General features: G+C 38.5%; 1 protein-coding gene across 4 annotated transcripts; it reads right to left on the reverse strand.

The window, feature by feature from the left end:
* Positions 1 to 1,067: 1,067 nt before the first annotated feature.
* Positions 1,068 to 20,779, reverse strand: LOC115682003 (phosphatidylinositol 4-kinase beta 1-like). Of its 4 annotated transcripts, none has more exons than XM_056303151.1 (16): positions 18,885 to 20,778; positions 16,316 to 16,507; positions 16,160 to 16,208; positions 12,625 to 12,757; positions 11,629 to 12,061; positions 10,014 to 10,094; positions 9,816 to 9,932; positions 8,516 to 8,585; positions 8,189 to 8,286; positions 8,003 to 8,107; positions 5,425 to 5,478; positions 3,088 to 3,231; positions 2,925 to 2,978; positions 2,775 to 2,849; positions 2,038 to 2,121; positions 1,068 to 1,952 (listed from the first exon to the last, which is right to left on the reverse strand). In XM_056303151.1, the coding sequence occupies exons 1-16, from the start codon at positions 20,265 to 20,267 to the stop codon at positions 1,851 to 1,853; spliced, it is 3,174 nt and encodes a 1,057-aa protein (XP_056159126.1). In that variant the 5' UTR covers positions 20,268 to 20,778; the 3' UTR covers positions 1,068 to 1,850. The 4 variants fall into 4 exon arrangements, 3 of the variants coding, with proteins under 3 accessions (XP_056159126.1, XP_030461987.1, XP_056159127.1); XM_030606127.2 differs by having other exon boundaries at positions 11,629 to 12,067; XM_056303152.1 differs by lacking the exon at positions 16,316 to 16,507 and having other exon boundaries at positions 11,629 to 12,067; positions 18,885 to 20,779.
* Positions 20,780 to 24,822: the final 4,043 nt, after the last annotated feature.

Consider the following 24,822-nt stretch of genomic DNA (forward strand, 5'->3'; position numbering starts at 1 on the left):
CCCGTCGCTGAAAAGATAGATCCTCACGCAACGTACGACCGAGAGTATTCCCAAGCTCCCCACTTACTTTTTGAAGTCAAAAAAAAAAACGGAGAAGTCCATGACAATTAGGGATAAGAACAGGAGGAGTTTGGAGTGTCCCGACAGTTGGTTCATAATTTTTTTTTCGCTTATTTGAATGCCACAAATTTGAAAAATCCGACGTAGACCCCGATTGTCTTATGTGGCACCGCCGACGCCGACGTGAATAATTTTTTTGTAATTTATTTCGCTTGCTTAAGCGCTACAGATTTGGAAAATCGATCCCTCAAGTGCCACGAATTTAAAAAAAAAAAATCGATCATTTAAGTGCCATCGACAATTTGATTCGCCGGAAAATCCGCTGCCGACCTCGCCAAATCTGGGCGAGAGCCTTCGCTCCCTCGGCCACGATCGGCGCAAAGGCCCTCACCCACAGCTGGCGAGGCTGCAAAGGCCCCGGGCGAGGCTGCAAAGGCCCTGCTAGTCGAGGGTGAGGCCTTTGCGACCAGAGCAAAAAAAAAAAAAAAAGGGAAAATCAAAAATATAAACTAACAAAAATAATCAATTTAAAAAAATACAAAAAATCCGCGTAGCACGATTTGCTAGAAGCGACACTCAAATGATCAATTTTAATCCGATATGATACTTAAGTGAGCGAAAAAAATTATGACATTCATATAAGCGTTGTACGAAAATTATAGCACTTATACTGTACCTATCCCACCATCGGGCTAATGATTTCTCCTATAGATGGGGTCATATGAGTTGGACTTGCATGTCACCTAGAATTTGATGTTTAAATCCCATCGGCTGCCAAAGTCAACCAAAGACTGCAACAGATCGTGCAAATGATGCACCTGCATCAAGCGTGACCAGATCGATCGTGTGATTTTCGTCAGTAATGATTGGCCCGATCGACCCGACGTCAAACGGGTGGTACTTGAAACATAGATGCACAGCACATGAAATGGCGGTATGCCATCTTCTCCAAGTATGAAACATTCATCGACAATGTGTATTAGCATGGACCAGTGTCCTCTTTGAGATTGCTCAGACTAAAAGCTTCGATATTGACCGTGGCAAGACAGTTTGAACATTGTTCCGACAGTATCGTGGTCGAGAAGGCGGCGACCTTCATCATAGAAATCAAAACCCCAAAAAATTTTACACATCCTTACAAATGATCACATGCCTATAGCAAAGGCAGAAAAGGAAAAAGAGAGGGAACAAAGGAAACCACATGCCCTTTTTCCCAACGATTCTACATGTGTGTGTTCGTTTCATGGAAAAATATTATGCGGGGAAGATTAGATCTCACTGGATGACCAATGTGGAAAAGGGGAGAATCGCGCATCTTCTGAATGCCGGGACTGATTTACAGAAATCGGAGACTCTCGAACTTCATTGGCCACCGACGAGTCCTTTGTATCTTCCCCCAATAAAACCTCTCTGTACAGTATGCTCGTTTGACTATGGATGTCATGTTGTAGTACCAATGCTTGCAATAAATGGATTCCAAAGTACATGGAAGAAAGGGTATCTTCTTTGGACAGAAGCTCCAGAGTAACAGTTATAAGCTGCCTATGACTTTCATGACGAATCTTCGCCGGCAAAGTCGCATCATGCTCATCCACATACAAGTAGGCCAGCCAGAAACCCAGAAGAATCACAAATCTTTGCAACCGTGAAGACATATGAAGGGCATCCAACAGTGAATAAGCAGCCCTCCAAGTGCACACGAACCGGGCCAGTCAAGTGTGACGGGAAACTTTCATACCCGGCAGCCACACCAAATAAAATGACCCAGTAATCACAAACTTAATCACTGCTCATAGTATCCCATTCAAAACCCTCTGGTAGTAATCATACTGGCGCGTCCGCCATGCATCCAAGCTGCTGCTAATTAGGGAAAGCACCAAGGATACACATTGCTGCCAGAACCAAGACACACCGCTGTAACAACCGTAGCAAACGAAGAAGGTGCATCGCAATCATAAGTATCAACTCAGAACTAACCTCTTCCGTTAAACTTAGGTGAAATCTCTTCCTCAAATTCTGAATGGTCCGTGGACCACCTTTAAAGCAAGGGAACCCAGAGTCCTGACCCAATCAATGCAAAGAGGTAAGTTATATGTCATCGAAGTAATCAAGACAAATAATTCTATTTCAGATTAAGGTCTGGTGCACGCACGTATGGCTGATTGATTATTGGTCTCAAGGAACTCAGGTAAACAACCTTACATGTCCACCCAATTACCCCACAAGTTGGATGAGAGGCCAGCAATGGTAAAACAATTACAATACTTCCACAGTTGCAGCTCCTCAAGCCACTAAAACTTCGCACTCACAAAATGAGCATTTTTAGTTCGGTAATAACACTAGTTTTCTTTCTGAGGAGCAAAAATCATTTTGGAATTAACTGATTTTAAAGTGGGAAAGAAATAAATCTATTACTAGACATCTTTCAAAATCAGGCTTACTTCACACTTCACAGTCCCATGCTCAAATAAAATTTACAAGATGTTATCCTGATTCTTCATAAATCTAAGAATACAAGCATGCGCTGAAAAGCAATATAAAAATCACAAGGAATTGAATGTAAAATGCTGTGGCCAGTCACAAAATCAATAGTTCCCATTAGGCCACCCATCGTATCTGTAAAATGTTAATCTTGAGAATTCAGGTCATCATGGCTAAATCTTTTCAAGTCAATTGATGAGCTCTTGGTGGGCAATAAATAGCACTCCACTTACCTGCAACATCTCCACAAGCAAAATGATACGCTCTGCATGTTTGCGGCATGTAAGGAAACCTTGGATACACAAAACCTGGAAGAGAAAATCATGAACACATGTAAAGGGAAGAAGCCAAAATCATTTATTACTGAAAAGTTGTTCCCGTACCTTAAAGTAGTCAAAAAATTCACTTGGTATTCCCTCAGCATCAGAATCCATGACCTGCCGCAGTTTACAATTCAAAACCTCATCCAAATAGAAGGCAAAACTTCCATGTGAATAAAAAGTAACAGAAAAACTGAAATGTGACTCAAATGAAAACTTGTATTACCTCAAGAAGTTCACGTGTTAGTTTGAAAGGTGCACTTTCAAAATTCACCCCACCAGGTGAGTTTGATAGCATGAAGCCAAAATCAATATGAATAATATGCCCTTCTTCATCCAATAAGAGATTCCCATTATGACGATCCTTCACCTGACAGAAGGTTGAAAAAACATGACAGTAAATTTACAGTGGCCTCAGAACCAAAAATTAAAGGCGTAATGTATGATAAAAAAACAAAGACAAATGATGTGACCACTTAAATGAAGCACATGCACAAGGGAAATAGCTTATTCCAAAAATGCAATCTATAAGCAAGATCCACATTGATTTAGCAGAAACATTATTGCTCATCCGGCACATAAACAGAATTCTCCTAAACAATTGAGATATGAGAAACTTCAAGAAAAAAAAACATCTACAAAGATAACCTTCAATCATTGAAAAACTAACAATAGTAGAAATTGACCAATCAACTTAGGAAAAAAAAAAACCCATAATCGCTAAAAGAGTTTACTTTAAGAAGTGAGAATTTAGATAAAAATGGTAAATTCAAAATAAAATGATGTTTCCTGGAAAATAACTTCCTAGGTCATGTGTGCTATAAGATGCTGAGATCAGCAACGGACCGGAGCTGGAAGAATCTAGTAAAAACTGACCGATCAACTTAAAAGAAAAAAGGTTTCGACCAAAAAAGAAAACTTAAAAAAAAGGTTCCATCAATCGCCGAAAGAGTTTACTTTAACAAACGAGAAGTGAGATAAAAATGATAACATTACAATGAGAATGATGTTTTCTGGAGCATAACATCCTCATGTGCTCTAAGATGCTCGAAACAACAAAAGGTGGAGTCTTCAAACTCACTACCCTATCTCCAACACCCAAAGGGAATGGAAAAGAATCTCACAGCATGTGAGAAGAGAACCAACGAAAGCATCACACAAGAAGATCTTCGAAAAACTATTCAGGTCATGTCCTTGTACAAACATCTACTTTGACCTCTTCTTCCATATGCTCCAAACAAATTCATTTCAGAAACTGAAAGTGCTCACAGGTTAGGAAAAGTGGGCCATCAGAAATATATGTGAAAAACATGAACTCTCATTATTGGATATGTGCATGTTGAGACTTTAAGGCATTGATGCAATTTATCCTACCCGTAAAAGTTTATTAGTAGCCTACTGCATATAAATAATGCTACAATTGCTTAGAAACTTTACTAAGATTCTATTGTTCATGTGTTTTGGCCAGTTCTAATTCATTACAAGAAGAAAGAACCACTGGCTTATGGATCACATCTGTAGTACTTCAATCAACAATCCACCTCAATGCCACACTATTCAACAAAGTGCTCAGGTTATACCAAGGTAGTCAAACTCGCTTTTTCACCTAAGATCAGTGAGGTTCCCCTAACATTGAATCCTAAGATCGAATCGTAAAATTTTACTAACTTTATAGAAGAACTTCAAAAAAAATTCTGAGACCCAGTCAAATTGATCATGAAAGTTTATATTATAAGACTCAACAAAAACCAAGTAAATGGTCCGTCTAGTAACATTAACACCACAATTGACAGCATATGAATTATGTAGACATCAATTATCTAGGTCTCACGCCATGCAAGTAAATCTACTTAATAGTAAATGAAAATGGTTTTTTTGGAAGTAGCTAGAACCAATGATGTTATTGTACCTCAAAAATTTAAATGTATTCACAGATAAATCTAAAGTGTACTCTCTAATTAACAGTACCGGTAAAAATTAACCAGATCATATGTTCATGAAAACTCAGAAAAAATAATATACCAATAGCAACACTCTACCAGACAAAATTCATTTGGAAAAAGAAAGACTTGGATTAGCTTTTCTGGAATAATTTATCTGCCGTAAAAACAGTTTAGCTCTATCTGTTCGTAGCAATATGAGAAGAGGAGGCCCTATACTTAGCCTTTTTATTTTCGAATTTAGTTATTCAATTAGGCAGCAGTGAAACACGACATTTCAATAATGCATAATGGGCTTATTTTAGTTGGTTTTGGGCTCTTGAAACCCAAAACCCCAACAAAGTACACCTGGACAAAAAAACACAGCCGATACTGATTCTATGTGAGGCAACTAGCGATCTTAACTGTTCCACCAATTTAAATCACGATTTCACCGATTTTACCCCTACAAACGATTTTCAATAGAGTTATCTGATTCACATGATCTGGCTCGTAAAATCTTTTGATTTTATAATTCAGGTTGCAATTTTAGATACAATGGATTATACATTGAGTACATATCGTATTGATCATGTGCATTTTCTATCTCTGAGGACAGATGCTGAGAAAGGAGGCTCTCTTACCTGAAGAAGGTAGCAAACTAGCGAGTAACCAGCCATGCTTTCGACAAAATTTCTCTGCAGTAAGGAAAAAGTTCGCATCTGATCAGCCTTTTAAATGCCTGAATTTTATTTTCATTATCTATCTCAAAATTCACAGGGCAGAGGAATTAATTGTCTCAAAGGGCATTATGCAAGCAAGACAGCAAGATCAGAATAAATAGAAGAACATAATAATCATTTTGTAAAGGTTCAAAAGTTCGCCACATTGAATTTTTCACTTAACACATGAAAGAGAGCGATGACTGAACTGATCTGATTTTTCTTTTCTGGCTTGAGTGACCTGAACTAATACACAATGACAAAAGAAAACAATGCACAGAGAGGGAGTTGTTCCTTTGATCTCACAATCACTAGATATGTGCATGGATGAGAGAGCATTCTCACATCTTTGTGCACGTATCAGACATACCCATTGCCATGAAGCAAATACCAACATATTTGCGAGCAAACACAAAGGCGCAGGCCCACACTGCACCCCCGAGCAAGCATGTACAGAGACGAAACCAAGCACGTACAAAGACACACAACCAAGCAATAACACAAGCTCATGTGTACACTCACTTGAGCATACCAGCATTGACATCACCAAACAATTGATGATAGAATACACTCAAGGATATACCCAAGAATGAAGTGACAACACTGTCAGGACACGAAAGTGGTTGAATGGACTTATCATTTCCAAAATCTTGACTCTGTCCTCTGTCAACTAGTTAACTGAATCTGACTAGTGAAAAGGCAAAATAAGCCACCTATCAACAACATACAGTGCCTGAAATGACCCCCCTTTAACAGCAAAAACAATTAAAGAAAGGGCATGGCAATGTTTAAATCACCTCATCCACCTCCACCCATCACAGTGAAGTCCACATGACCGGCTAGAAGAAAGGTCATCTACTTGAATAGGAGGAGAAGGAAACTGAAGAACAAGAAGACCAAAATAGTAGGATCAAAAGGATCCTATGATTCATATAAAACAACAAGAATCGCTTCTAAAAACAGCATCCTCTTGTTGTTGATAATCATTAGTGAGATTATCAAATTAAAACCCAGTTCTCGTCCCAAGGAGTCAACAATTAGTTATCTTTTTGGCTTGTGACACATTCCTTATTGAAAGAGGCTCGGTCAGTTTTCTTTCTCTAGTTTTTGACAGGATGGACACTATTCTGCTAAAAGTTTAGAAAACCATACTCAGTTTCTCTAGTTTTTGACAGGATGGACACTATTCTGCTAAAAGTTTAGAAAACCATACTCAGTATCTTAGTAAGAACTCTGTTTGATTCACATTCCATTCTTTTTATGCTACTAAAGTGTCTCCTCATTCAAAATTAGAGTAAGACTTCAGTTTCTGCTCACAATGTTGCCCGGCTTCAGTAAGTCTGCATAAGCTAAAACAAGCAAACCATCCAATCATCTAAACGGCAGCAGAAGGTAAATGATTTTTTATAGAAAGGGCCCGTCAAAGACGAATAGGCCGTGATGGCAGATAGTGAAGCTCGAAAGGGAGATTCAATTGGGAAGCTGAAAGCCTGGGGGTGTAATTATTTGATTGAATAGAGCAGGGTGGTTTATTTGGCATTTGAAATCCAATCTTAACATTATTGACAAGATTCCGTCGATATTCTAATCCAACCAGCCCATGAATAGTTGGGGAAATAATTATGCATTCTCCATCCAGTCAGCAATTTATCTGCAACATTTGCCTAAAAAAAAGTCTGACATCACTTGTAAATTCAATGGCTAATTTCCATGCTCAAACCGATCACTTATGTCACCATATTCCATCCAAAAGTGACAACCTCCTTGCCCTCATATAGTCAAAGGACATCATTTAGGAAACAAAATGTTATATTTCACCGGAACAGTGAAGTGGCCATATTTAATGTACATCAAATAGAAGAAGAGCGTGTGCAATACAGCATACTAGGGGTTCATAGTGAACATAACAACTATCATATAAAAAGCCATAAGGAATTATCAAAGATTTACAAGAGGTTCATTATCTATGCAAACAGTAATTCTATAAGGCAGATCTAGAGGATCAAAGCACTTGCTAAATACAAAACTAATTGACTAGACGTTTATTGCTCACTCACAATATAAAAGCAGCCGGTTCCTCTCAAGAGGTTAAATTTAACAAGTCCTCCAATTTACACCAGCCTAGACCCTTCCAATTAATCTTTTGCATCTCTTTCATTATGATACTTTAATTATCATGCATGGAAAAGTCCCTCGACGAGATTTGAATGGCAGTAATTCCAAATAGAAGCCAAAATGATTCCAAACTCCCATTACAAAATCGTCAGAGTATTTTTTTTTTTTATAATAACAAAAAAGAAAGTGGTCACAAAAAAAAAAAAAAAAACAGCTCTGCCGGTGAAATCTCCTTATAAGAACCTCACCAAAAAAAAAAAAAGAAAGTGGTCATAACAAAAAAGACAACTCTGCCAGTAAAATTGCCTTATAAGAACCTCACAATCTTGGGAAAGCAAGAAATCAGTTGGAGCCCGACATTTACTTTTCTGAACTATTTAATTACCTGGGCGAGCTTGAAACTTGGAGAATTCTCTTGATACTTTGCAACAAAGAAATCACGCAAACTAGCTATATTGGGATATCTACTCTTGATTGAATGAAGCGAAGCCTGTAAGACACCGCAGACTTAGCTTGGAGATTAACACTTTTTTTCAATATAAGAAACACTAGCATGATAGCACAAACATACCGTATCTGGAATGGTTTCAATAAGAGCTGTGTAAGAAGAAGTAACAAGAACTTCATAAGGGCGTAACCAGAGAGGGAGCCCAGCCTCTTGGAAGATATCTAGCGTCAAAACATAATATGGTTTTCTTATGAACAAAAAACCAACAAGATAATTTTCAATTCAAAGGCAACAAACATAGACAGCCGAAATTGTCTGCATTATGATTTATACCCAATACTGTATTATGATAAAACAAGATCAGAGATAAAAAAAATGAAATGAGAAACAAGAACCAAAAGCTGCTATGACCAGAAGTTAAGTCATGGAGATAATAGCACAGGTACTAACCATAAAAGTGGGAGATGAGTTGCACAGCTAGATGCTCCTGTCGACAATCATCACCGCTCTTTACAATAATCTAAGAGAAGAAAGAAAGTAAAACCGTTTGGTTGTCTACAAGGCAAACTAACTTGTGAAGCTACGTAACAGTACATACTACTGCCTGTGGAAATAAGAACATTTTAAGCAACATCTACCACCTCAAACCATAAAAAATTTAAGCATCATGGCCCAGAATCACTTAATAAGTAAATTTGGCCACCAATAGGCACATCTCTTAAACAAGGCCACGAAACAACTCCTCCAACTGTCTCCCACCACTGAAATGCACCTAAGGGTGGCCATTGATGTCATCACATTTTTGCAATTCAATGCATTTTCCTAATATCTCAAATAGAAACACCATTGAAGAGTCACTCTTAAACGCAAGACCATGTCATATCAAGCTTGCATTTCTCCAGTAACAATCACCTAATTTTTGTAGAGTTGCCTCTATCTAACTTGGCCCAACAGGTACCAACTTTTTGCACCATAAAGCACAACCAAATATCTTAGTCTATTTAAGAAAAAACTAAAAGAATGGCAAAAGAATAAGAAGAGGTGACTTATCGTTTTAAGAGAATCGAAGGATAGAATAACTTTGAAAAAGGGATAGACAAACAAGTATTTACATATAGGTTTTTCATCCAAAAATAACTTCTTGATGAATTTGCAACTGGAATATAGTCTAGAAGAGAAACTGAATGCCTCACAACAAACGTGCGCATAAATGCACACATATAATAGAAAGATTAAATCAACACACATCTGTGCACTCACACGTGCTTGTGTGTTGGGGTGAGAGAGAGAGAGAGAGAGAGAGAGAGAGAGAGAGAGAGAGAGAGGGAGAGGGAGAGGGAGAGACATGAAATTGTGAACAGAGGGTGTACAGCCATGGGAGGGAATCGTCACAAACAGCTAAGTTTGGAATATGAAAAGCCATCTCAGAATAGAAATCGGCATGGTATCAAAGCATCAAGAGAACTGAAACAAAAGGCCCAAATGGTGCTTAAGCTGATCCTATTTGGCTTAATAGTTTATACATTTTGAGTGGTGTCTATTTATTCTTTTGGCTTGAGTTTTCTTTTCAATTAGCAATCGCGCTTTCAGTTTGCAAATTTTTTCCTTGAGTTACCATAACTTAGGAACTCTACCCTGACTCACCAATGACATCATTCTTACACGATTACAGCCAGGTAAAGATCAAACAAGTATTACAAAGCGGTTTTGGTGGTCAGGGAAAGGTGGAATGTGCAGGTGTTGAACTTACAGAACGCAGGTCCCAACCAGGTAACTTTCCAAAATCTGAAGCTTTTCGGATTCTCTCCCTCTTAACCTCCCAGAGCTCACCAGACAAGGCATCTCCGGCCTTGAGAGTACCCCCAGCCTTCAGAAAGTACAAATTTTCAAGTGAGATATATTATTTAGAAGAAAAAATAGAGATAAACTAAATTCACAGTCAACTCACCCTCGGCTGTGCTTCTGATGAATTTTGACCAGCCCCTTTCAAAGGCAGACCAGGAGGTGCTTCCCCTTTCGCCGCAGCTGCCTGTGTTAAGTAAAACTCGGAAATAAGCAAACATCATCTAGATACTTAGCCCAGCATATATTTTCAACCAAACATATCTCCATTAATTACACACAAGCATACACATGAAGATAGGGAGAGAGAGTCTCGGCTTCACAATTTCCGGGTAAGCAGAGGCTAGCTAATTCATTTTGTGTCTTTCTAACAACCTCCCCAGCCATGTTCCGGAGAGAAAAATGAGACAGGGCTTTACAGTGCAAGTGCTGGGAGGGTCTCCAGACTACAATTACATTAAGGATAATTAAAAGACGGAAAGCGGTAAGGACCCATGTAAATTCATAACGTGAGAAAAAACAGAGTCAACTATGGTGCTCAAGGTGGAGGAGATTACTGATAATTGAATTCAAACCTAACAGGAAGGATAGCCCAACAGGGAAGCCAACCCTTATTCATTCCATTTCTATGCAAGTCGCACCGGTGATAATCATCCTTTCTCATTTCAAGTAATAGTTGATCAGGGTTAACTTCTTTCCACAAAGAAGCAGCTAGTAATATAGCTTCGTCTTCCTTCACAGGCCACCAATTCATATCCTTTCCCTGTTTCTTCTTAACCCTAGAAACAGACACTACCTTCCAATCTGTAATTGTTTCCCCCACATTGCTTTTATCCTTCAAACAGAACAGAAGGATTTTATCTTACTGTAAATATTTCTTCCCCAGTCAGTGTCCACACCACTGAATTCATTTCAAAAGCCAACTTCATATCAGTAAAATTCTCAGCGACCAATAAAACAATTGTCAAGAAATTTCTGAGGTTCCAAGTCCTAATGCTCCTCTTGAGTAAGCCTCCAAGCCCATCTGTTACCACAGCACATCTTGCCAGCAAGAAGGAATCATCAAACTGACCATATGAGATGCCTATTACCTATCATGCCATAATGAAACAATCACCATACCTGCTTCAAAAGTTACAAGCTGAATAAAATTCAACCATCCTTTTCTGACCTGGAATATGAAAGCCAGAATTCATGTTGTGTACACACATTACACTACCATGTTCCCCAGTTCTCTCCAGAGACAAGTTTTCCACATTGCAAGGCCTCTATAACCACCACGAAGAAGGAATCTCTTCATTGTACCCGAAACTCAACCAGCAAACCATCTACACCAGCAGCTTCAACACTCATCATCCTCCCGAGTGATATCTAAACTCCTCCACCACACTTATTGATTGATGGACAATTCACATGCATTGTAGAATGAATTAAGATTACTCAACAAAAAGGAACAAAGCGCCTTGGGACCTAATAGTTCTTAGACCACCAGTGTAAATTCTGAAGCAGTAAGTATATAGAGTTTCTGGCGTCAGACAAAGGAACACACAGGAAAAAATAACTGATGCTAACTACTGTAAGAGGAACAAATATAAAATATACAGAAGGCATGAAGAACAGCTTGTGACGCCATAAAAACATTGATATTTGTAAAATTGCTGGAAATTATGCCTCTACTGTGAATTGAGAGATTGTTTGGTGAAAACACGTCATCGCTTTACCTTTACTTCCTCAATAGCAACTGTACTAGGAACTCGGCGGTGTTCCTTCCGACGTGATGGTCCTTGATCCTGGATATCTTCCATCCTCACTCCAGGATCTGCTGTCAGAACAACTCTAACCCATTCCAAATCTGTTATTTGTTCTCCTTCAGTATGTCGACTGCTACCACTTTTCTGACGAGTTGCCTGATGTTTCATCTTCTCTACAGAAAGGTCCACATTAACAAATTTCATTTTGGCCTCTGACTTGTGACCCATTGCCTGGTCGATTGCTTGAGCGGCAGAAGAGGACATCCTATCAGCACTATTGCGATATATCTCCTGTGCAGTCCTTAACGGACAAGCCCAAGGAGGTGGCTTTGGCAGTAGGGCATCTCCATTTGCTAGTGGAATTCCTCCTTTTGAAAGCTTTTGTGATCCACATGTGTCCTTGCTATTGCTAACAAGTAACAAGTAGTAAAGACAAAGGGAATAAATAAAAAGAAACCAAGTAAGTTAAAGGTATCTACTTTAAATCATCTGGTCACAAGAATTCTACTATAAGCAACCATATGTTTCATCAATCATGAAGCATATTATTTCCCAATCTATTTCTGCTGTCGCTTGGAGGAAATGGTAACTCAACAAGCCACTTGCATGCATTTTTCTGTATTAGTTAAACCATAATGTTAGCTGTCATCTCGCTTGGAGAGAGAGAGAAATGAATAAGCAAAAAACTAAAGAATGAGGAAATTATCAAAAGAGAGATAAGGAGATTAAATTAAAATATCACTAAAATTGGTTTCCAGTAGTGACATAAACAAGACAATTAAAGCAAAAGAAATAGACACTTGTAAAGGTTTATCTTAGTTAGAAGAAAAAATATGAAGGCTTAAAATAGAAACAAATAGGTTCTTATCTTTCTTTCTTTTTCAATTTTTATTTCATATTCATCACAAAAAAAAAATAATAAATTTAATAAAACAATGATTAAGATGACTAAACGCTGTATATTACCTGGGCATTTCACTCTTCAAGACTTCGACACAAATTAAATAAGGTGCCTTTTCCCTGGAATTCAACAGAACAGCTTCATCTTCGGGTATATGAACTACACGATACATCCCCTTCCCCATTGGAAAGCAAACACCTAAAATAAATGATACAACAAAATCAACAAGGATATATTGCTTAAAAAATTGTCCCACCTGACAGCAACTTTGATGTCTCTGCAGAAACTGACACAAAAAAAAGGAACCTACTGCTCAATAAAATTGCAATAATTTATGTACTAAGGCATTTTTCTAAAAAATGATCACCTTAAGCGACAAGTTTCCTAGCATATAAACTTAAATCATCCAACCCAGAATAAATGTCGTTTAAAAAAAAACGAAAATAGCACTACCGCCAACAAAGTCCATCGATGTACGAGGAACCTAACACATCAATAAAGGGTGTTCTTCTTGAAAAAAAAAACATCTTAGTATAACACACTCTATCCTTTGTATAGCTCAACTCCTTCAGAGGTCCTGGCTTCACAACTTCTCTCATATGGCATGATTAAAAACCCTGAAAGGACCATAAATAAAAGCTCATTATATGCCTTCCAGAAGGCCATCTACTCATCTCAAGTCACAACTCTATATTTTCAAAGATGCCGGGGCCCAACTCAAGTTCATTACAGCTAAGGCCTAAAAACATAATTGATGAACCCAATCACAGCAGAAGATTCCCATTTCCCAATTCTCATAGTACACACAGCATTAGTAATAATCTTCCGCAAATTGTCACTCAACAAGGGCATCTTTTAAGCAAGCATCCCACAAAAAAAAAAGAACTCTACTAGAATGTTGGGGCTCCATTTTATTTGCCACTATTTCATCCCCAGAAACATTCTCAAACTATGAGAGTGAATACTTATGCAAAGTCTACACTCAGAACATGCCACCTTTCTCCAGTCTGAACCACGCTCCATCAGCCTCCTTCCAATGATTTTGAGTCTGTTATATCGAAATTCAAAAAGAGAGACCAACCCATCAACTTCACATCTGGTGGGTTGCACGTATTCTGTAAAGTTGACACCCAAGATACCTTCCTGACATTAGACAACTGTGGCAATCATGGTATCTTTACTCCATTTCCATCAGAAAGGATTTTTAAAGAAAACCTCTCGCGCACATTGCAACATCCCCACATAAAAGCCTATTTTGTAAAGTTAAGACAACGGTAGATAGTAAAAAAGTTAAGCACAGTAGAAAAAAAATTAATGGCTGGTCTGGGGAAGCATGAGCAAATCAATTCCAGACAAAAGAGACTGTCATCCAATAAGAACCGTAAGATTTTGTGGGACTACAGCCAACTATTGTAAAAGCTTAAGATGTTAGATGAAGGCGTGGTTTATTATTTAGGTATTCTAACACTCCCCCTCACACTTAATTTGGTTTTTTTGCCTAGTACTAAGTATGGACATATTTAATTGGGGAGACAAATGGTACCTAAAAAGATTTGAACTCAAGACCTCTAGCTCAAATACCATGCAACTTTTTGTGAGACCACAGCCATCTGTTCTAAAAACTTAGGTTGTTAGATAAACACGTGGTTTATTATTTAAATATTCTAACAAGAACCAAAAACTCATATATACACCTATTTATAGATGTTTTGGTACACCAGCTTCCAACTTGCAAGAAAGAAAACCATCATAGCCTCTGACTCCATAAAGTAGTAATTCGCAAACCAAAAGAACAAGGACAAGAAATAATACAACAAAAATAGGACAAATGGAAAGGTTAGGAAAGAAATTTGTTCCTCTTTTCTTTTTGTTATTTAGCATGTTCAAATGGAAGTCGAAATGGCAAAACTAAAAAGGATCACAAAGTTCATAGCAATATTTAACTTACGTTAAATTACTCTTATACCCCTTTTGTCTTTCAAAATTATAAGAACAACCCTCTGTTCTGAAAAATTCGTCTGAAACACTGTCAGAACAGATTTGATCTACCAATAAACAACATGTGATAAGGTAAATTTATTGTTCATTTTTTTTATCAATCCAAATAAGCTGACGTGCTGAATTTTGTTATTCCAATAGATTATAATAGTCAAGAGTAGTTTTTCAAAGTACAGGAGCATTCGTGCAACTTTACGGAAAAGCGAGAGAGTTGGAGATCTCATAAAAGTCGATATTAATGGCGATTCATTATTTCAATGAACCATTTCTTCCCACGGAAGAAAATAGATCCGGCATTTCAATTGATGTCCTTTCATTGATTCCTCCTTTATCTGCATTAATTTACCCTAAAGATCTCATTTCATTGGAATTTGGTTACAAAGCTAAGCAAATTGCTTCTGGTCCAAGAACATAGGACTGTATCAGTTGTAAGAGACGTTAATCCACCTGTCCACAGGATATTTCTGAGAATTCAAGATTATATATGTCATCAACTAAAAATAAATGAAAAATGGAAATTTAAAATTTTACCAAACAATCACATTTTGATACATCCTCTCCATTTTTGGAGCAAATGGATGGTAGAGACCAAGCCACTTATTTCTTCCTTAAATGTCTCCTCCCATTTTTACTTTTTTTAAAATTCAGAGGAAAAGAACTTCCTTCCCTTTCATTCTCTCCACTCATCGACTTTACTCTTAAAATTCCTCTTTTCCGGCCAAAAAGTCCTCAGTAAAAAAAAGCCAAAAACCTAAATACCATTGCAAAATTTTGCGTTGGAAGCATCTTAAAGTGCAAGTACTAAAATAGGCGTTGGAAGCATCTTCAAGTGCAAGTACTAAAAAAGAAAGATATGCTACAAGGATAACAAAGTTGTGTGCGTAAACATTATGTCTTTCAAATGAAAATAATTACGTCCACAAAATCAATTCCATCTGGTGGACAGAACAACAGAAAACCTGACTTTCCAAAATTTTAGCCTTTCGAGGACCTAATGCTTCTGCAATTCCCAATGTGCTGGAAATTATGACCATTAAGTACAAAATCAAGAGGCCTCTAAGATGAAAGTATCTTGCTAGGACTCAGTTGCATGCGTCAGGTACAGAGTACATGTACTCATGACCAACTTAACTGCTCATCTAGCGTTGAGACATGTGAACTCAACAAGGTGCAAATCTTGAGATGTGTAAAAATACAAAGCATAGAAAAGTAAGTCCACTATTTATGTCCACTATTAAATGAAGTATAAATGGATGTAGATGGTTTTCTACAAACTCACTTTTTCGATTAAACTACTAGTTCAATAGTTGTACTTTGACATAATGAGAGGCTTTCTTAAATAAATTTTTAAACTAAATGTCCGACCAAGTATGATCACACAAGGATGAAGTTTCCTGTACCCACAGCCCTGTCATATCATACTAATATGGATACGTAGTCACAGTACTCACGAGAAACCTCCTTAATGGCATGTTGACAAAATCTTAGACCACTTTTGAACCCCAAAATGTACGAATGATTAACTAAAGAACAAGTATTTGAATGTATTAAATCTGAATGATCTTCCAAATGCTTAATTAAACCAAAAGGAAATAAATATACCTCCACTATCTTGCGCTTCAGCTATATGCAAGTTGATCTCTGCAAGCGACTACAAGCGAAAGACCACAAAATTATGTTGTGATAAAATATTAGCAAAAGTGACATGGAAAGACTGACGTGGCATTCAAAAATTTTGAGAGAAAAAACAAGAACAACCTCCCGTAGTGCAGTTTTACGATCTTCCACAGGAAATATATCCACTAATCCGTATGATGTCTCGCACAATGAGTGCACAAAGTCTAGTGACTCATGATATGTCCCTTTACGGAAATGAGAAGCAGATTTAATTGGAAGAGGAGGCTTGGCATCGGTCTTGTCATCTCTCTCCTTAGGTGAGCCAGGGCGCTTCTGTGATAATCAAAGCATAGTGAATGAATCACCAGAATTATAGACTTTTTCTTTGATCTTGTGAGATTTCTACACAGTTCACCTAGATGCACCAAGAGGAACTAACTCGCTGTATCACATACAAGTGAATAACATTCAGAAGGAGGATCTATCAATTCAAAGGCCGCCAAAGGGGGAAAAACTGCCTTATGAGTAGCAAGCATAGTGGTATAACTATTCTGCAGCCACTTACATAATTATTTCTCTTCTAAAGCTCCTCAGTCTTATGTCTGTCCTCCCGAGTCACCAAAAAAAATGGAAGAGGAAAAGCCCAGAAAGGTCGATTGGGTTCTCATGTTCAAAATTATCTCAGAGTAGATGCTCTTAGGCAAACCCATGGCAAACTAGCAGGGTAGTTACGAGTGGATGGTACACAATACCTCGTCTAACAAAAACGCCGCACCTAGTCTAAACAAAAATCGCGGTTATGTAAAACAACAGAAACAACTGCCAGTAATGCAGATCCGAAAAAAGCTCTGTCCCACAGATTTATTGCCAAAAGCAACATAGAACAAGATGCCAAACAAAGTTTGTGTATTCTCGACAAGGAATGAACGATAATCATATGCCTATTCCCAAATGCCACATCTGCATATTGTACAAACCAACTATTAGACTCAGGGAACTGCCATCCTAAGAAACCTAATTAAAAAATGCCCAACATGTAAAACTTTTTCAAAGTTGCAGGAGTTGTGACCTTTGTTACTAGAATTTCTTCTAAAAATTACCGAATAAGAACTGAGATACTTTGCACATCATAGTTCACCTGGGCATTCATATAAAAAAAGAGTATTGTTTGCCTCGGAAAAATTTACAAATATGAAGTAACTGGTTAAGACTATTAATTAAGATGATTAGCAATTGGAGGGACATCCATTCAAAGAGTTAGAGGTGAGCCTCTCGCTTATAGTATACATGGTCCAAAGCAGATCTTCTGAGTATGTGCTTCAATTAAGAGTATATGTCTAGAACCAAGTCTAGAGATCCATGTTTAACTGTACAACAAAAATTAAAAGTAACTGCATAGTGCATTAACCCAAACCAGCAGACGGGGAAGAGACACTATATCAAAATTAGATAAATGGCTCCACCCAGGAACGAATGAGACCATTCAGTGTTGGTTCGTTCGAACCATACAAACCAATCCCAAATTCCTATTTCATCGTTGCCCCTCCAGCAGATATCAATGTCCATTTCTCTTGTTAATCTATTAATTTACAACTTCTTTCAGACTCCTTCACAGCAAAAGGAAGAAAAAGGAACAGACTATTCTACAGTCACAACTTCTCTCAAATATCAATCAAGATAGAGAAATAAACATCAATATATTCATTGGTCATAGAGTGGAGTAGAATGAACATGCATTTCTTCATCATTTTTGTCAATAAACCAGAATTTCTGTGGGTTTTACGCTCTACTCCAAGTAAAAAGGCTATACTGGCCCTATTTAGTTTTGCACATATAGGACAAATCAAATGGCACTAATTCTGTTTTTCTTTCACCAATTTTCAATTTATTTTTTGGCTTCTACACTGCCAAATAGTCCATGTATTCACCAAATTACTCACTTGATTAAAATTACAATATCATTCTCATGATTTTAAAATAATAGCAAAACATTTCCAGAGTAAAGTTTGCAAGAAGTTCGTAGGACGAGCCAGGAAGTGTACCATCCACAATTCCACATAAGGGGGTCGGAACTAGTGCTAGGTGCTATGCTAATAGTGGGACAACAAACAATGAACGGCGATGTGGTCAGGGGATTCCAAGCAATTTCTCAGATTTGTCGAGCATCTAAAAGAGCTAGTGCATTACAAAAACTCAAGTGTATTGCAATCGATGCATTAGTGTTTGCATCCTTAATGCTTTTCGCTAGGTGGTTCCAAGACATTAATGCGTTAGCCTTTGCATGGCATCCTTAATGCTTGCTTGGGTGGGAAGTAATCAACTCGTATCCTATCGATAGGAAGGCACTTCCATGCTGCCAATGCCAAAGATATATCGTTTTTACTGACCAAAGAAATTCAAGTGATCTAAAAGATCATGAGTAAGTCAAAAACTAGGGAGTAGGGACCATATGGTCATTCCAAATGTAAATTGCTCCACATATAGCTTTGAAAGATCTCTATACCTGACTCCTAACCAGCATTTTAATAACCTCCGAAGGGGGGAAAAAGAAAGAAACTCAAATCATGAAAGCAACGCATCATTTTTTTGAATAGGTAAGTAACACATCATTTGAAATAAGCAAAGCTTTATTACTGGAAAAACAAGGTATGCAATGAGGTACTTTCCCTATAACAGCCAATCGCAATACGATAACTAACTGAACACTAACCTCATTTTGCTTCTTTGAGCCAAAAAGCTCAGAGTCCTCCACAGAGCGATCCCGATCTCTAAATAGTTTGCGGAAAAAGTTTTCTGTCCCAGGACTGCTTTCAAATGAATTGCCACCAGGGCCAATTTCACTTGGCATGATATTCTTGGAATCTTCAGGATGCACTCTAAATAGTTTTCGGAACAATGAAAACTCCGAAGGCTCCTCTTCATCCATGTGGGCATTACCGTCATCAACTTTGTCATTCCCTTCTTTCTTATCCTCAAACTTTTCCCTGAAAAATTTTCGGAAAAACCCCTCTTTCTCATCATCTTCAGCTGATTTCGAACATCTTTCTTCCATTGACCCCTTATCTTCATCATCATTTCCATCCTTCTTATCCTCGGATTTTTCCTTAAAAAACTTCCGAAAGAACCCATCCTTCTCATAATCTTCCAATGACTTTGAAACTGATTTGTCCTCAGAATCACTCTTGCTATCGCGAAATAATTTCTTGAAGAAACCATCTGAGCTAGATGTCAGTTCCTCATCCTTGCCTTTACTGTCCCTGAAGACCCTCTTAAAAAATCCCTCTGAACTACTCGTCAACTCCTCGTCTTCACCTTTACTGTCGCGCAGAAATCTCTTAAAGAACCCATCCTTTCCTGAGTCCTCATCATCCTTCCCCACTGACTTCCTAAACAATAATGCATCCCTAACCTTCGGACCGGGAATAAGTTTCTTGAAAAGATTATTGTCCTCAGGAGTTGACTGACCAATCTCCTCTTGCGAATTGTTCCCTGATGAAGGGGAGAATGATAAAGACCTCCTCTTGTTGTCATCAGGTGAAGACGTTAGCGACAACAGCCTCTGTTTGGATGACAAAATCCTGCTCAAGACCTGATTCTTACTGCTCCCGGGGCTGGCAGTAGCATTTGGAGGCCGCACAAGCGGGGGCCACTCGCCCATCAGAGTAGCTGCAGTCTGACACTTCTCCTGAATCCGACCGATGCCCTCGTTATCATCATTATCCTCGAGCTCGGCCATCAAGAACCAGTGCACTTTCAAAGCAATCTTCAACGACCGCGTGCAAATATCAATCACAAACTTATCTAAACTGGGGCTCGGCTTGTGCACCATCATGTAACATATCTGAAACAGGTAGCTCTCGATACCCGACAGAGGCAATGTGTACATCCTATTGCATAAATAGTCGCGGACCCCCGCATGATCATGCTTGTACAGGTAGCTAACCGCGATCCACTCGCAGAAGAAAGCGGAGTTGAAGAACCTGATGAGCCACCCGGTCTCCCCGGAGTCGCTCGCCAGGAGAGTCCGCGAGGTGGAGATCTCCCGCGGCGAATCATCGGCTTCTCCGATCGTGAGTCCCAGAAGCCGCACCATCCTCAAAATCAAGTAACTAATCAAAAATCTACCGTCGCCTTCCCAAAACCCTACCCATCCCACCCAACCGAATCCTCTACCCTATTCCCTCGATCCCAAACGAGCATTCGACCGTACCTCGAATTGGAGCCGGACGTTCCGGCACGTACCGCTCGCCGCGAATCGCGACCCCGCCGGCTGTCGAATCCCAATCCCGAAACAAGGAGCTGACGGCGGATCCCCCGACGCCGGCCGAGCGAGGTCGCGGGAGGCGGATGCTCGATGCGCGCGCGCGCGCGGGGCTAGGGCAAGAACTGGATGCGGGATTATTCCCCGGCGACTGCGGGAAAAGCGGCGCAGATTCGGTCGAATGCGAGGGCCCCGAGAGAGCGAGAATCCCCGCGGGGGGAGAGGAACCCGCGTCCGATCGCGCCGGCTGGCGGCGGAATTCCTGCGCGGACGGCGGCGCTGGTGGCGGTGGGTACGGCGGCGGCGGCGGTGGCGGTAGCGGTAGCGTCGGGGGGGTGGTTGGGGGCTGTTGAGGGAGAAGGACAAGGGGGCGAGCCCATGATTTCAAATTCATAGTTCTGGTTCTCTTTTTTTATTATTTTTATTTATTTATTTTAATTGATTAATTGATCAATTAAGTGGGAAATTAATTTAGGGCCTCTTTGGCAACTAGCCAAATAGCGAAAATTTCTGTTCTTTTGTTCCCAGAATCAGTTTTGGAACAGAAATCCGTTTGTTAAATTTTTTGATTCTGGGCACAAATTCTTGCAAATTTGTGCCTTAATCGCTTTTGAAGAGAATCGAATAAAAAAAAAGTAGTTTTCGATTCTAAGAACAAAATGAGAATCAATTTTTTTTTTCTTCTTTTTCTTGGTTTTTAATGTAGCTTCTAATGTCCGGCGCGAGGGCCACCCTCGCCGTATCTGGCAAGATTAAAATATTTTACCAGTAATGAACAAAAAAAATTATTTTACCAGCCATGGCCAGCAACTAGGCCATGAAAAAAAAATATTATTAATAAAAAAATATTTTATCGGCCATGGCAAAAAAAAGGAAAAAAATATTTTAATAAAAAATATTATTAATAAAAAAATATTTTACCGGCCATGACCGGCAACTAGGCCACGGCAAAAAAAAAGGAAAAAAATATTTTACCGGCCATTGCCGGTGACCGGGCCATGGCAAAAAAAATAAAATAAATAAATAAAAAGATTTTCAATAAAAATATTTTTATTAAAATATTTTAATAAAAAAATATTATTAATAATAAAAATATTATTAAAAAAATATTTTACTGACCATGGCTAAAAAAATAAAAAAATATTATTAATAAAAAAAATTTTACCGGCCATGGCCAAAAATAATAAAAAAATTTATTTTTTAATAAAAGTATTATTAATAAAGAAATTTTTTACCGGCCATGGTCAAAAAAAAATAAAAAAAATTATTTTTAATAAAAGTATTATTAATTAAAAAATATTTTACCGGCCATGGCCAAGAAGGAGGAGAAGAAAAAAAGAAAAGAAAGAAATATTAAAATATTTAAAATGTTATTAAAATATTATTAATAAAAAGAAATTTTATGTCGTTACCAAACGCATTTCTGTTCTTTTACTATTTCAGGAATAGAAATTTTGGGCCGTTACCAAACGCCTTCAAATGCTCAGAATCAGTTTCCGGGCACATAATCAAAAAGAATCATTTCTGATCAGAATCTGTTCCCGGACACAGAATGGTTGCCATACGCAGTAGTGATTGATGATTCTAAAAATAGACACAGGGTTACATTGATTACCAAGTCATTTCAAATTTGATGATGGACTGGACGCTAAGAAGAGGCGTGTACCAAATGCAAATTGATTTCTTCTTTTTTTTTGGGGGGGCTTTGGCCTGCCTTCAAGCCTTGAATCATGTTGTATTCATTCATTTTTCGCAAAAATGAAACTAGTGGTTAATGATTTAGAAAAGCGATTAACTCGGCTTATCCATCACTGATCGATTTCAAAGTTAATGATCAATATTAGAAAGAGTTACGTGCCATATGGAAATTAGTTTTTCGGTAAAATTCTAAATCGGGACCCTTGAAATGAGGCCGCTTTTCAAAAGAGTCCCCGAAGGGAGCAATACAAAAGTAGCTCATTGATCGGCCATATCTCCGCCGGACGGTGAGCACATGCATCTCGTGTGCAAGGGTATCCTTTTTATTTTCTTTTTTTCTTTCTTCTTTTCTCTCTTAATTTACTTTTCACACTTGTGCGAAGCCATTTTTGGTGTCCGATCTCACTCGACGTCATGAAGTCGCTGATGAGCCTATAAACCAATGTCACCTAGGACCGCTCCTCCACTCGACGCTGGATTGATCACATTGATGATCATTCTCTCTCTTCTCGCTCGCGGCCATGGTCGCCATATCTCTGTGCTTCAATGATGGCAAATGCCACCCGATCTCCAAGATGGCGGCCATGACCCTCTCTCTCTCTCTTCTAACTCCCGCAACTATGGCTACATGATCTCTAAGTTGTAAGCCTTGGTCGCCCAAGCTTCGAGCTCGCGGCTATTGCTGCTCCCTCTCTTCTCATTCATAGCTCTTTAACTCCTCTCGCTCGTGACCCTCTAACTCCTCTCACTCGTGGTCTTGGCCACTTAAGCTCCAAGCTCTCGGCAATGGCCAAAGCTGCTCAAGAGCTTCAACTTCTCGCGTTGAGCGACCGAACCGAGCCGAGCCCCGACACCGTGGCCATGGAGGTGACCGGCCTCATACGACCACAAACCTATGCCTATGCAAGGCTAGCGACCTACGTCAAAATGAATTGACAGAGGCCGCGACTTCCATAGACATAGGTTCTCGCTTCATACGCGTTGTCACCTCCAATCTCTGCTGCTCCTTGAAGTGAGGAAGCCCTCCTTGTGATCATGGCGATGAAGATTTGGCGGTCAGTGACATGGGATATGTTTTAAAACTAAGTTGGCCATTTGAAAGCTTTATTTAAGACAACAGCATTATTTCAGGACTTTATTTTAAATTTTCCCTTAATTTTTTTGACCCTTTAGCCTACTTTTTCGTCATGAATCGTGTTACTTTCGATCATTTTGCAGCCTAGTTATGTTTGAAGATAATCAGAATGGATTTCTTTTTTGCTCCTCCAAAATAGTAGCTACAATCTTTTATATTACTAGGAGTGAATCGAATTTAGGATCTGTCTGAATTGATTTTCGGTTTTTATATTTTGCTTGATCCAAATCTCGCGGCTCTCTCACTTTGACTTTTTTTAAATTCGAAATTCCTAAAATTTTTACGGTGCTTTTTTTTATAATTTGTTTCAAATTTAAATAATATATTAAATTTTGATGGGAAAGCAAAAAAGTACTTTTAATATAAATATAAGTAAACAACGGGCCATTAATTCAAAGGAATGCATGTTCCATGTCTGCCACGTACATATAATGTGAACACCCTTTTTAATTTTTTTCTCAAAGTCCGAGCTCACCATGTGACATTTTCAAACTACCATGCAGCCTATGACTTATTAAAACCTTTCGTTTTTTTCATTATTTTATTCACCAAATAAGATTCTACAGAAAAATACATAGATCTCCCGAATTTTGGGAGTAGTATATATTTTCCCCTAAAATTCCAATCGGCACATGTTCTTGTTGAATTTTCAATTTGTTACGGTCATTAACCTTCGGTCATAGTTCTCTCCATAATGGCCACTTAAAATCCTACGTGGCGCTAGTACAAGTTTGGGAGTATAGGCGAGACAAAAAAAAGCTTGGAGTATCAATGTCCTGGGGGCAAAATTCAGGCTTTCTGATAGGATTAACCAATTGTTTTATTTAAAAATGTTCAGGATGTTCATTTTTATGTGAGGTGTATAATTTGTGACTTGTTATAATTATTTGTAAGCTATGATTACTCTCATGGAGACAAATCTTAGTCTGCAGATAAGTTGTAAATTTGGTGGATAAAAATTTAAAACTTTTGGTATAAAACTAAAGATTAAAAATAGGGTTTAATATTATTTAAAATCCAAAATTAATATCCATGACACATTCACTCTAAATCTAATTTTTGCCTCGTGAATAATTTTAAAATAGGTTTCCCACGAGGCATCTCCTCAAACTAATTTTCGTCTCACCAAAATTCCCAAACCATTACCTCATCAAACATGTGCCTCAAACTATCTTGGTCTAACAAAAAATCCAAACCGGTACCCCAATCTAAATCCGCCCTTCGTTAAATTGCATTCATCTCCGTTAAATTGCCTCAAAGTTGCCTCAAAGTTGACGTATAAAGGGGTGAGCGGTTCCAGGTTCCTCACAGGTTCCACCTGAAACCTAGAACCTACCCTCGGGTACAGATTTCTCATTTTTTGGAACCTAGAACCTACCCGTTGGAACCTAGAACCTGGAACCTACCCTGTTACAGGTTCCAGAGTCGGTTCCAAGTTCCAACAGGTTTTTTTTTTTTTTTAGTTGATCAAAACGAAAATGAACATTCATAAAAAAGAATACAAAAGACTAGTTATTGAAAAGTCACATTTTTCTTAAAAGAAAGGGGATAGAA

This window comes from Syzygium oleosum, unplaced genomic scaffold (assembly GCF_021117445.2).
Source record: "Syzygium oleosum isolate NSW1041296 unplaced genomic scaffold, Sole_v2.1 Sole_v2.26, whole genome shotgun sequence".
In the NCBI taxonomy this organism is placed as follows: Eukaryota; Viridiplantae; Streptophyta; class Magnoliopsida; order Myrtales; family Myrtaceae; genus Syzygium; species Syzygium oleosum.